Source organism: Emydura macquarii, unplaced genomic scaffold, assembly GCF_026122565.2.
Source record: "Emydura macquarii macquarii isolate MOO-44397 ecotype Brisbane River unplaced genomic scaffold, CSIRO-AGI_Emac_v2 contig_554, whole genome shotgun sequence".
Lineage (NCBI taxonomy): Eukaryota > Metazoa > Chordata > Testudines > Chelidae > Emydura > Emydura macquarii.
The window spans coordinates 14,097,059-14,110,859 of NW_027130691.1; the positions used below are offsets into that span (position 1 = coordinate 14,097,059).

At 38.4% G+C, this 13,801-nt stretch overlaps 1 protein-coding gene across 4 annotated transcripts in view; it reads left to right on the top strand.

The window, feature by feature from the left end:
• GOLGA3 (golgin A3) overlaps positions 1 to 13,801 on the top strand; it is a 38,898-nt gene that overhangs the window by 7,428 nt on the left and 17,669 nt on the right. For 2 of the 4 annotated variants that reach the window (XM_067539812.1, XM_067539813.1), the window contains 10 exons: positions 38 to 316; positions 1,173 to 1,285; positions 3,155 to 3,849; positions 6,047 to 6,158; positions 6,895 to 7,201; positions 7,989 to 8,191; positions 8,557 to 8,694; positions 10,269 to 10,430; positions 11,782 to 12,150; positions 13,440 to 13,517. In XM_067539812.1, coding sequence (XP_067395913.1) covers positions 38 to 316; positions 1,173 to 1,285; positions 3,155 to 3,849; positions 6,047 to 6,158; positions 6,895 to 7,201; positions 7,989 to 8,191; positions 8,557 to 8,694; positions 10,269 to 10,430; positions 11,782 to 12,150; positions 13,440 to 13,517 — 2,456 coding nt within the window. The remainder of the gene's footprint in view (positions 1 to 37; positions 317 to 1,172; positions 1,286 to 3,154; positions 3,850 to 6,046; positions 6,159 to 6,894; positions 7,202 to 7,988; positions 8,192 to 8,556; positions 8,695 to 10,268; positions 10,431 to 11,781; positions 12,151 to 13,439; positions 13,518 to 13,801) is intronic. The other 2 variants (XM_067539815.1, XM_067539814.1) reach the window with 2 other exon arrangements.

Below are 13,801 nucleotides of genomic sequence, written 5' to 3' on the forward strand. Positions count from 1 at the left end.
GCCAGTGTGAATTAATGCAATGTAACTTCCTTTTCAGCAGCCAGTATTAATGCCAACAAAGCGCCAAATGAAGGAGAAAGTCTGGAGATAAACAGTAAAGGGGACACTTACCAGAATGGACCAGAGACATTCTATCCTGACCTCCCATTGTCTTTTGAACCCATCAGCAGTCCACATGGTCAAGAGTCTCCAGGTGTGGCTGGTTTCCATGACAACCTAAGGAAGCCTCAGGGAACTAGTGCTGAGGGCATAGTTCTTAGAAAAGAAGCTTTGCAGTCGCTCAAACTAAGTCTTCCCATGCAAGAAACTGAATTGTGTAAGCATCTGTTTACTGTAGAGCCCCTGCTTCTCTTGCTTCATAAAGCTTTTTTCTCTAAGCGTGTCCCCATGATATCACTTGGACTAAACTTCATTTTTGCAGTAAAGCTTTACTTCATTTTAGACTAAAATTCATTTTTGCAATAAACCATGCTCTATTCCCAGTAAAGCATGTGCCTTAACATTTAAGAAGTTTGGTTGTTCTGCTGACCTGCACATTATAGTGAATGGGAATCTAAATTGCATCAGTCTGTCCCATATTGGGAGTAATGAGATGACACTGAGAAATTGATAATTTTAGGTTAAATAGTAGCAAAAGCTTCTTACAGTGAGATGTCTTAGACTAGAATAGTCTCTCAAGGGAAGTAAGGGAAGCCACATTACTTCTTGAATACTAGACTGGACAAATACAAGAAAAAGTACTATAGGGAACAAGCTTACGCTACCCTCTGAGGGATGGGACTAGATAACTGAATAGATTTTGCCTATTTCTGCCATTCTGTCAGAATTCAGGTTCTAAAACAGTTGGGATTTAGATGGTAAAAATATGCTTGCTCTTACTGTGGAAGGTTTGATCACTTGAAAGAGTTGTCATTTGTAAATATAAACAATTGAATTAAGCACTCTAATCTCAATGCTTACACAAGGATACGTTGGAAGATGGGGGAGTATTCCTGAGCTGCATGCTAAGGGGCTGTCCTTGTGAATGATGCCTGCCCTGCTTGCGCATGAATGTTGTGTATATGTTGCTGAGGGAAGAAGGGGTTGACGTAAGGATGTTTTCCATCCTTTTTTGTGTTGTATTTACCTTTGGAGGTTTTCTGAGTGACTTTAGAGGTAACTTTTGTGCATAGGTTCAGCAGAGTCTTCGCTCCCATTGGAGAAAGAGGAACAAATCAGACTTCAAGCAAGAAGGCGTTTGGAAGAGCAACTCAAACAATACAGAGTGAAAAGGCACCAAGAAAGAGTAAGAACCTTGCATCTGATTCTATTTCTAGGTGATCTCTGTGTAGATGGGAAGCCAGGAAAATGAACCTCATACCTGCCCTAAATTATCTGTTCCCTGGCTGTAAAAATTCATTTTTCTCCTTCTCTTTTGTATGTGCCAAATTCTGCCTTCAATTGCATCATGATAATCCGTGAAGGTGGCAGGATCACACTAGTGTAATTGAAGGAAGAATTTGGGCCTATATTTCTTTTTCCTGAGGTTTGAATGATTATTTCTTGCTTATATTATTTTATCCTATTTACTTTGGTCCATGACTTTGAGTGACTTTCCCCACTCGCTAGGAATTTCACAAATAAATTGTTGCTTTTAGCTTTTTGATTGAAAATTTGGAAAGTATAATGTGAAGAATAATAATAAATGTTTGGAGTAATAGAAATTTAAAAAACAATTTTTACAATCCCTTGTTTTACAAGCGTAGCCCTGAGTAAACTGCCACTGCTCTCTTCAAAGAATGTACTGTGTAAAGCTTCCATTTAGGTACCATTTGCAATAACTACACACTTTTCATCAGACCATTATCACTTCATTATTGTTTATAGTGCAGTAGAGCCCAAAGCCCCCACTGATATGGGGGCTCCATTCTGTTAGATACTGTGAGTAAACCTTAGTTTGTAGTAACAGACAGGAAGAGATGGCACCTACCCAAAGAGCTTACAATCTAAAATACAAAAATAGATGAAGTCTGCGGGAAAGGGACACAATGTTCAAACAAATGTCCTGATCCTATGATGACAGGTGCAGTCTAAACCTGAACAGTAAATAGTCCCCACTGAACTCAAATGAGACACCTGACATGCATAAAGTTACTAATGGTTGTGTTTGCAGGATTGTGGGCAGCAGGAGCAGGATAATGATGGGCACATGCTTTATTTCCTTGATTTACCCAAAAAAAAAAAAAGGGGGGGGGTGGGGGGTAGGGGTATAGTGTGGGGGAATAGTAGGAGCAAAGGGGGATAATCCAGGGATAGAGAAATGGAGAAGGAGGAGGGATGGAGAGGAGCATGCAAGGCATGTTAAACCCTTTGGAGACATGTCTTGAGTAGAGGATTCTACAGTCCATATTTGGGTAATACTAAGTTGATCTTGTGCTCCTAATACTTCTGGTTATTTCTAAACTGAGTTTTTTTGCTCCTGTGCATGTGTCTCATAATGTGACAGTTTAATCTCCTATTTACAAGCATTTAATTGTGTATTTATGTAATCAGTGTAATTGCATTTGATTTATCTAGTGTCAACATATAATTGCATGCTGCAATTAGAATGTGGAAATCTGTTCTAATACATTACTGTGAAGGGGACAGTATTCTAAAGTTTAAATCTTTGCAGTTTCACTTTTTGTAGTAAATACTGAATACAGTTAGTCCCCGTTAATTGACTTTCCATAATTTTGTTTTTAAATGTACACACATCTAAATCCTAGATATTCTGAAAAGTATCTGAAAAATCCATATTCTTTGTCTTCTCATAAGGCAAAAAACAAAAAAACCCTTGAAAATCTTTTGGAAAGTTTATAGATCCTTATTCTGAGGCTGAAACCTTTATTAAGTTATGCTACTTTTTGCAATATCTTCTGATTAGCTTTCACAATTTACCTACATTACCTACATCCTGTCTGGATTGAGCCTCCTACATATCCAAATCTCAGCCAGGACTGGGCTAACTAGTTAATTAAGATTAGCTTGTTTGTGAAATGCTACGTAGTCCAACTGCTGTTATAAAAGAAAACTGAACCTTTTACACCTTTCTAAATACAATGACAAGAAAAAAATTGATGCGAGTTTAAGTGTAGAGTGTTAGAATTTATTGTTCACTTCTGGTTTCTTTTAGTCCAGCTATTCTACATCCAAAAACCGGCCTTCTAGTACACTAGATCCTGAGCTGATGTTAAATCCAGAAATCTTGCCAAGGGCCAGCACTGTAGCTATGACAAAAGAGTACTCCTTTTTGCGGACCAGTGTCCCACGGGGGCCAAAACTGGGTAGCCTGGGACTTCCAGCACCTTCAAAAGAGAGAAGAAGCTCCAACTCTTCCAAGTCAAGTAAGATCCGGTCCTTGGCTGATTACAGAACTGAAAATTCAGATCCTGGAAATGCTACTACGAATTTTGTAACTGCTGATATATCTGGTGGGTCTCTAAGGCAGAATAGAAGTGGTCTGACTTCCGTTGTATCTGAGATCATTCTCCCCTCTGAAACAGATGACCGACTGGAGAATTCCTCCATGGCAGGAGACAGTGTTTCAGAAATTGATGGAAGTGAATTAGGAATAAGGCTGGATGGAAGTGAGAGTGACAGCTCTACCTACAGCAGTGTGTCAGGAAGGGGGCCGTATAGTATTTTACTGAATGCAGAGGGGAAACAGGGTATTTCATACACAGTAAATGGCCAGGAGATTCCTCCAGATGGAATGGGGCAATTCCCTTCCATCAGAGAAGTATTGCAGGCTGCAGCAGCAGAGCATCATGCCCTGGAACAGGAAGTTAATGGGGAAGTGCGGAGTCGAAGAGACAGTATTTCTAGCAGGTAAGATGTTGCACAACACACACATTGCACTTCTTTGGTATATGCATCCGGATACTTTAATTCCCAACTACAACATTTTGGGTATAGCTAAACTTCTGTTCAGTATGCTCAAATGTGTGATAACTAATGAATCCTAATAGAAGGTCCATAAAATGACTTCAACAGAATACATTTTTTATTCTAGATATTTTTAGTTTACAGGAACTGTCCCTGATCAGTTGAGAAAAACAAGGGCATTGTAGACAATTTGTATGCTTTATCATCACGATCCTTAGAATATAGTAGAATTTGATCGTGGTATCCACTATTCACTTAGCCCTATATATAAAAAATGGCTCTCCATAACTCATTTCCTATTAGTGCTGGTGTGTTTGCCCATCCCATGCACTAATCACTGGCCATTTGGTTTTCAGTATCTGAATTGAAGTGATTTATTTGATTTCATAGAGAGGAAAGAATTTTGCACTTTTTTGAGGGCCATTTGGCTGAGACTAATAGTGTTATAATTTGTGGGAATGCCAGTTAGAGCCAGATATAACCAGATGGGGAAATTTGGTATCTCACAATAGCTATCATTCAGATAGTCACCAAAATGAGTGTGGGTGCAATGCGAGGAGAATGGTTACTCAGTTTTATTCTACTACATGCTGAACAGTGAATGAGCAGAATTTTTAAGGTGTGAATTTTTAATGGTCTAGGGAACAAATTTACCTGAACAGTAATATTTCAGATATTTGCAATTTCCTGTCATGATTCCAGGTTTTTAAAAGTTCCTAACTTCTTTTTAAACCTATAGAAAGGCACCTTTTGGTATATGCATACATACCTTAAAAATGCAGCAATATTATTTAAATTCACCACCACCAGTGATTTAGGCAACTTAAACTCAAATCTCCCTCTCTTCAAACAGTTTTTCTCTACTCTTTTCAAGTGCCTGGGGATAAAGATGAGCTTTGCTCTGTGTCCTGAAGGTTTAGATTCAGGATATTTTGGCCAAGGGTTGTGGGTTAGTGGGAGTGAATTATAAAACAATAGAGCCTTCATAGAGATTGCCTTCTTAGCAGCCCCCCTCTCTCTCTTCTGAAGCTTTCTTTGTTCTCAGACTAGTTATGTTATATATTATGTGTCACAGAATTTCATTGGATTGCACTGATAGATTATACAGGTTTAAGAAACAGTAGTACATTCTCTTTAGTCTGTTTATAGATGATTACTTGATCTGTGTCGAGAGGTGTGGTAATTTTGTTTGTTTGTTTCAATCCTCTGTACTTGGAAGATGCCAGGGTGCTTACCCTAGGTACCTGTATCCTCTTGAGACCTTTAGAATGGCATTAACTGTTCGATCCTCAGAAATTTGTGTCTATGACATCCTAATTATGTCTTAATATCTATGCCTTACAGGAGATCGAGGTTAGACTAGCAAGCAGAAAATTAGTCAAACTCACAATACTACTGTTGTCTAAAGATGCAGTTACCAAAACAACTTGTACAAATTTAGAAAATGCAATTACTTGTCTTGTCTTGTCTTTGGAAGAAATAAAAACCTCCTAAAATTCTTAGAGCAAAATCAGTTGTCATTAGATAATCACAATCTATGCCTAATCCTGAACGTGAAAGGAGAGAAAGCAGAAGTTCTTGCCCATTTTCTCTGAACTTCATGGATGTGCTGAGTAAAACATACTGGAGAAGGGGAATAAGGCATACTCCATGCTGAGTAGCTCTTCTTTCTTTTTGCTTTAGCTGTGAAAACTATCCATTCACTTTCATGTTGAAATAATTTTGTGTGTTTGGTGCATGTGACCACAAGAAATCTTTTCCTTGAGATGTGTGTAAATCTCTTGGCAAAGGGTTATTTAGATTCTGAGGATAATAAAGTCAGCCCGTTACTTTCTTTCCTAGAGAACAATGAAATGCCCATGTCCCATGATATGCCCAGTTTTTGGGAATTCAGATTGCTTCCAATCCAGTGTTTTTTGTACATAGCAGCTATTTCTCTATTTGTTGGGTGGCAGCGAAATTTGTTTAATACTTTATGGTGAGTCTTTCACAAAGCTAAAAAGACTGCTCAAAACTCTAGCTCATTTAGAACTGAGTTATTTAGTGGAGTCTGAACAGCTCGTAATTTCAGCTTCACCTCTCTATAAATAGGTAATTATAAAATCCTAACTTGTTAGATGTGTGTGATTTCTGTCTCCAGTGTGTCCATGGAAAGCTCTATCACAGGAACTCATGATGAAATGTTGCAGGTCCTAAAAGAGAAAATGAGACTTGAAGGACAGCTTGAAGCACTGTCATTAGAAGCTAATCAGGTAGAAAATTAATCTGAATTTCTGTATTTAATAAACTACAGCCATACACTAATTAAAATTTTAAAGTACCGCCCACACTGTGTTTGCAGAGAGATGGCTTTAATAAGTGTTGCATAAGATAAATAAAAAGGCTGTTTAATTTAAAATAAAGCTTTTAAATCTGAAGTAAAAAAACCATACCGAAGGGATTCATAAAAAGAATAGACAAAAAATGGTGTGTTAAGGAGAAGTAATAAATGTTGAGCCAATGGTGGGCTCAACATATATTAAATTTTTTCGCTTAAAGTGGGTGGCAGTTTCAGACTTTTTTTTTTTTTAAAAAGGAGAAATGGAATGAGAGAAAACTTAAGGAAAAGTGTGTGCCAAACCGAAGGGGCCATGAGAGCAGAGTAACAGTGACTTGCAAGCATAAGAGGAGTATTTAAAGCAAGACTGGCTGTGTCTAGCAGGCTATCTTAAGTACCAAATACCTGTGCCAATGTCTTTTTTTAAGGATGCTGTCTATTTTGTATGCACTTTTATCTACATTTTTCTTGCATATTTGAGACATTTACTAAATAGAGTGCAATTTTTTGTTAATTATCTTATGAGTAAATGTTATCTAGCATAGCAAAACATTTTTGGAGCACTTGATTGTTTTAGGCAGCGTATTGATATCTCTACCTCTCTTGCTAATGTGCTATATTTGTTTGTTAGTTTCTCCCAAAATTATTTTTTGTTGTTTGGACATTTTCAGGCACTTAAAGAGAAGACTGAGCTGCAAGCCCAACTTGCAGCTTTGAACATGAAGCTTCAGGCACAGATGGAGCACAGCCAGAGCAGCCAACAGAAGCAGGATTCTTTGAGCTCAGAAGTGGCTACCTTAAAACAATCTTGCTGGGATCTGGAACGAGCTATGACTGACCTGCAGAACACTTTGGAAGTCAAGAATGCTAGCTTGGCTTCCTCAAATAATGATCTGCAAGTGGCAGAGGAACAATACCAAAGACTCATGGGAAAAGTTGAAGATATGCAAAAAAATGTTCTCAGGAAGGATAGCACAGGTGAGCTGATGCAAACTTGAATCTTGAAAACTTATCTTTTTTTTTCTTTTCCACAAGCGATTTCATTTAATCTTATTTCTTGTGTGCACTATCAATTACTGATGTAACTCTCTTGCAAACAAGAAAGTGATTAACATGCTATCTATCATGACACTGTCTACAGGGTCTTACTGGATAGTATTTCCCTCTTAAGACAAGGAAGAAACTGGTTTCCATTTAGGTATATTCGGCATTAAAAGGAGAGACTAGGGTGGAATTATTAACTTGCATCTCATTGATACCAGATTATTATAGAGATTTGCATGAATATTTATTTTATTATTACTATTTCTTGTTTTGCATTATAAGAGTTCCCACAATGTGCCAGGCACTAACCAGGTGCAAAAGAAGGCATAGTCAGAGTCTGCAGTCTAAAAACTGTTTGACAATTCTTTAATTTTTTTTCAAAAAGAGAAACATATTTTGGTTAGCCTCAATTATCCTCTCCATCTCTCAGAAATATGCAGGCTCCCAAATCTTTTACTTATTTCTTCCCTTCCTTATGCCTCTAAGGAACTTTGAACATGCAAAGAAGTGACCTCAAAAGCCGTATTCTGCTAATGACCCTAATTCTGTGGGTACTGGAATTTCTTCTGGTGTGTGGGAATGGATGTTCTTTGTTACTTAAGCGCACTTCCATTAAAAAATGACTGTAGACATATATGTTTAATCTTCATTGATACACTTAAAACCATCAAAAATTGGATATTGAAATAGGATCATTTAACTTTTATTTTTCCTTTTTTAGTACACAATCTGCGACAGCAAATGGCCTCCTTACAGAACCAGCTTCAGCAGGCGCAGTTAGAACGGACTACACTGACCAACAAGCTAAAAGCATCGCAAGCAGAGATTGCATTGCTGCAAAATGTGCGGCAGTGGTACCAGCAGCAGTTGGCACTGGCACAGGAGGCACGTGTTAGACTACAGAGTGAGATGGCCAATATACAGGTAAATGTGTAAACTTTCCATACCTGCACGGCTTTCTTTCTTACATTAGCTTTAGCCAGTGGATAAATTGTTTTAAGACTTTTAAGAAGGGACCAGTCTTATTTCTGTATTTAGGTAAGGTGCATGATTAGCTCGGTCCCTTTTATCCTCTCATCGTTAGGAATTACTTCCTGTCTGACTCTGAGGTATAAACTTAACTGATGCACTGGCTGAAAAGCTTATTAAGCTTTCTTATGGATGTAAATCTGTAAAGGCATTAGGTGACAGCTAAGGCCTAGGTAGACTGAGTCATCTTCTCTGGAACTTTTTGTTGTCAACCCATGTTTTGAGTATTTGTATTCATCTGTGACTTTTCCTTCTTGTAGGCTGGGCAAATGACCCAAACAGGTATGTTGGAGCACCTCAAACTAGAGAATGTGTCATTGTCTCATCAGCTAACAGAGACTCAGCACAGATCCATCAAAGAAAAGGAACGTATTGCAGCACAGCTGCAAAATATTGAGGTAAGGTTGTAGGTGGCCTATGTGAATTGTGTTTTTTTTGTTCAAGTTTCATATTCCAGTTTAGTGATCATCAGATTCAGGAAGAGGGTATTTACATTGGTAGAAATGACTTTACTATGAGTATCTTCAATTGCTATCTATCTTACATGATCAAGGAGCCTTTCAAATTGTCTCCAGAAGGCAAGTGTTCTCCAAATTTTAAAACTACATGAAGATCTTTCTAGTTAAAAAGGAGACAGTCAATCTTTGTGGGTCACAAATTTACATAACATAGAGACGCTGTTGACAGGCCTAAATGTAACCTGCTCTGATGAAAATAAAATTGAGCATTATAGACTGGGACCTGGAGTCTGAGGCCATACTTTTATATCTGAGATTAGCCCAGCCTTGAGACACTCTGGAAAACTTAATGAGCCACACTTTGGCCACCCTGTTGTAAACTATATATATGAAGGAATGTGGCTCTGAATTATTTTCAGCAGATAAATTCTAATGAGACTTCAATCCTCATTCTTGCACTCTGGTATTACTAAATATTGGGAAACCCAGTTATTATTGTGGCTGATCTAAAACACCTTACTCATTTTAGTGTTAGTTATGACTTCCAGAATGTCATTCAAAAACAAAGGAAGGTGGCAAAGATTCATGTTTGCTATTGTTGAGTGACACTTATTTTATTTTTATAACACATCACAGATGGTGAAATGTAGGCGCTCCCATGAAATCTGGCTATTGGTGGGGCAGGGGTCGTGGTATTTGCCACCCTTCTGCACTGCCTTCAGAGCTGGGCGGCCAGAGAGTGATGGCTTCTGGCCAGGCATCCAGCACTGAAGGCAGCACCACTGCCAGCAGCAGCACAGAAGTGAGGGTGGCATGGTATGGGGTAGAGGGGTTTCATCCCTTTTTTTTTTGGAGGTGGGAAGGCTGGCGTTATGGGTGAGCAACATGGGCAACTGCCCAAGCCGCCGTGGTTGGGGTGCCGTCCTCCTCCTCCCCCTAACGCACACGCGCGCGCACACACACACACACACACACACACAGCGCCAAGGCCTTTTTAACTCCCAAGCCAGGGAGGGGCAGGACAGGGCTGGGGGAGCACCAGCTGGGGGCTCCCTCCATGTGCTGGGCTCTAGCTGCTAGTCTTAAATCCTGTTTTCAGAAATGACTTCGGAACCTAAGTCCCATTGAATTGAGGCAACTTTCAGACTCCAGTCACATAAGTGCTTTTGAAAATGTTATCCTGTCACTGCAAAAATATTTGGGCTTCCCTTCTGGTGCCTCTTATACATCATATCTTGACAATTTTTTAAAAATTAAAAGCACTTAGCCATAATTCAGTCTCTTATGAATGTGCAAGGTGCACACTAGTTATTCCAAGGGGTGTGTCCTAGAAGCCCAGTTCAAATACTGAGTGCATAACTTCACTGAAGGCTCCTGGAGCATAATACAGACAACTGAATAAGGTTTGTCTACTTTGTTCTCCAACAACTTTTCTAATTTTTTAATCCATTTCATCAGATATTTTTACCATTTTCCTATTTCCTTTGTAAATGCTTCCTGCTTTTTCTGTGCAGGCTGACATGTTAGATCAAGAAGCAGCATTCATACAGATCCAGGAGGCTAAAACCATGGTGGAGGAGGACCTGCAGAGAAGGCTAGAGGAGTTTGAGAATGAGAGAGAACAACTGCAGAAAATGGCTGATTCCTCAGCAACACTGGAACAAGAACTGGAACAGGTAGACTGGATTATTGGACAGCTTCCCAAGGCTTTCATGGGGAACACTTACCTGAGAGACCATAATACATGATTTTCATTTAACTTTGTTTAAAGCAGTGTTTAACCTGGGGTTTTAGAGGGGTCGCAAGTGCAGATGAAAGATTACTCTAAAAATGGCAGTTTGGAAAGGTTAAGAACCACTGGTTTAAAGTGTATGAAAGATTACTCTAAAAATGGCATGGAGGGATAAGCCTGTTGTGTGTCATTGAATTCCAGCTCAGACTGGCTCAGTTACATATAAAAAGATTCCACTTGTAACCATCAGCCCTTCAAACTACCTGAGATCGGAAAGTTAAGTCAACTTAAGTTAAGTTTATCTTTCTGGCTCATGCATCCTTAATAATAATAATAATAATAAAGATTTGGCAATTGGAGCTGAGATAGCAATTCTTTCGATGAATGAATTAGAATAGAATTGAGCTTCCTTCCTCCGTGACTTAGTTCTGTGGTGCCAAAGGGTATGTCTTCACTGTTGGCGGCAAATTTACTGCCATCAGATCAATTCTTCGGGATTGATTGAGCGGAAGTGGGGACCTGCTCAATCAATCTGGAAGTCGATTCAATAAATCCACCCCCAGAAAAACAGTAACACTCTGTCGACAGGAGGGATATTTGGCACAGCATAGTGGGAACACCGTGCTATTTAGGAATGCTGCCAAATTTCACGGTAAGTATAGACCAGGCCAAAAGAACTAAATAGTAGTAAAAGTTAGATGTATTAGTGAATTCTGCAGATAATGAGTCTGCATATGCACAAGGAGTACATTTCTGTTGTTAAAAGTTGTCCTTTTAGATAATCATTCTCCTGAGTGCAGCATCACTTTACACCTGTGTTTTGTAAAGGATTTCATTTTATGTTGTTGGGAGATGGTTTGCCAGTGAATGGAATGGGGGTCCGGTGCATGATATAGCTCAATGTTATGTCCAAAAAGAATGTTTAAGGGAAGTGGTATTTTAAGCAGAAGCTAACCTGTTTATATGCGCATGGACACTTAATTTAAAATAGAAATTAAAAAGGTCTCCGGTAAAACGTGTAGTCTTCTAGGATTGTCAGCCTGATCAGCATCTATTCTGTAGTGTTCTAGCTGTTGCCCAGAATGGCCCCCCACATTATCAACACTGAATAGAGAAAATCCAAGAAATTTAAGATTACCTTCAACTTTATTTACAGTTGTTTTCAGTTCTTCAAAGATACTAAGATATTTTAATTGTTTTTTAAAAAGTATATTCTTAAATAAAAGTGGATTTTGTAATTTAAAATTCACCTGCGATAGATTAAATTTTTAAAAAACATTTTTTTTTTTCTTCAGATGAAATTCACTTTGCATCAGCGAGATCTGCAGATTGAATCTTTACAACAGGAGCATCTTGAGCTCATGAAGCAGCTCACCTTAACCTTGGAAACATTGCACACCAAAGAGCAGTCCCTCAGTGACCTACAGACTCAATATGATGAGCTGGAGGCCAGGTTAGAGGAATTCCAAGGTGATGTTATTTCCAAGGATGACACGATCCAATATTTGCAGAATGAGAAGATTGTCCTAGAGGTAGCTCTGCAGGCAGCAAAAGCAAGCAAAGAAGAACTCGACGAAGGAGCAAAACGCTTAGGTGAAGGTACTGAGGCATCATCAGAAATCTTGGAGCAACTGAGACAAGAAATAGCTATAAAGTCAAGCCAGGTAATGAATTTCTGAAATTATTCTGTTACAAGTAACAGATGTAAGTGTTGACACAGGCCTGCAATAGAGTTAAATGTATGACTAGAACATTGCACACCGATGTTGTTAGTGTCATGTGCACATGAACTTTAAGATCTAGAGAGAGGGAATAAATCCAGATGTTCTATGACTGTTCTCCAGTAGTGAATATTGCTCATTTATTATTTTGTTTATATCAGTGGAATATTCCTCATTTATTATTATTATTTTATATCTGTCTGTGCTTCTGGACTCATGAAGTCTGTGATGTGCAACTGGGTTCTTGTATCTTAAGAATTTAATAGACAAAACTTGTTCTTTGCCAAGAGACACAGAATCACATCTGATATCAATTTTCAAAATTAATAGATTAATATTATTGCAACTTTTTGTATAAAGTACAACTTTTTGGAAACAGTATTTTTAGTACACTGTGTTCATGTGGCACTCTTGGCTAAAGAAAATTTCCTTATACACACAGTAAGGTTAGATTCTCTCTGGGTATTCCTTTTGGAAGATTTAATAGCTGCTTTCTGACTTAAAAATACCAGATCTCATTTTTGTCCATTACTGTATGCTGGCAGTGGTTCCCAGACTTTGGTTTTTTTTTTCCTGTACCCATTTACCAGACCAGGTTTACTGTCTACTCATATTCTGTTATGCATGCTCTAATCCATAACGGAGCTTCAGCAAATCGAAACTCTGTTCTCATAATCAAGTTTGGAACCACAGTTTGTGTAGAGCATCCCAAATATGAGAGCAAGGTAGAGCATCTACATTTCTACTGGAAGCTGGCACTGGGACCCAGCAAAAATTCCCATTTAAGGTAGGGAGGGGCATTCCAGAGTATTGGTCACAGAAGTCAAAAATACCTCTGCTGGTGGGTGTAGCATGAAAACATTGTTTTAGCTCTCTAAATTATGAAGCACCTGCTACTTATTTTGCTTTTTAACTTGAGCATGTAAACTTGAATCTGTATCATCTGGATACACTATATAGAGTCTGGTGTATCCTAGGACTTTCATGCCCAGATAATAGGAGATGCAGCATCCTTGATAGTGGCATTGGGAAGATTATCATTCTGAATCTGTACCAACTATTTAAGTATAAAATAATTGTATTATTTATATTATGGTAGTGTCTGATGCCCCAATCAGGATCAGGAGCCTTGTTAGGTATATGCATAGTGCTTAGACTAACAAAAAGACGGTTCTTGCTCCAGAGGATTTATAATCCAAGTAAGGCAATATGTCTGCATTTTTCTTTAATAGGTGGAAAATCTGCAGCAAGAAAGTGCCAGTCTGAAGAAACAGACCCAAAAAGTAAAGGAGCAGTTCCTACAGCAAAAGGTGCGTATACATAGCCATTTCAAAACTGAATTAAAAGTGAAAAAAGATTGTGTTGCAGTGAAGGCATGTACAAATAACTGAATGGCATCATCTTCTTATTGAAAATGTCACTATTTAACTTGCAGGCCATTATATCAAATAGAAGGACTGTTTTGACATAATTCATTATGGGAGATATATTTCTGTAGGTTATATATTGATTTTTAACTGTAATTGACAGAAAAGTGCCAAATCATGTTCCCATTGAAGTCTGGGAAATTTGCCACATGGACTTGATTTGGCTT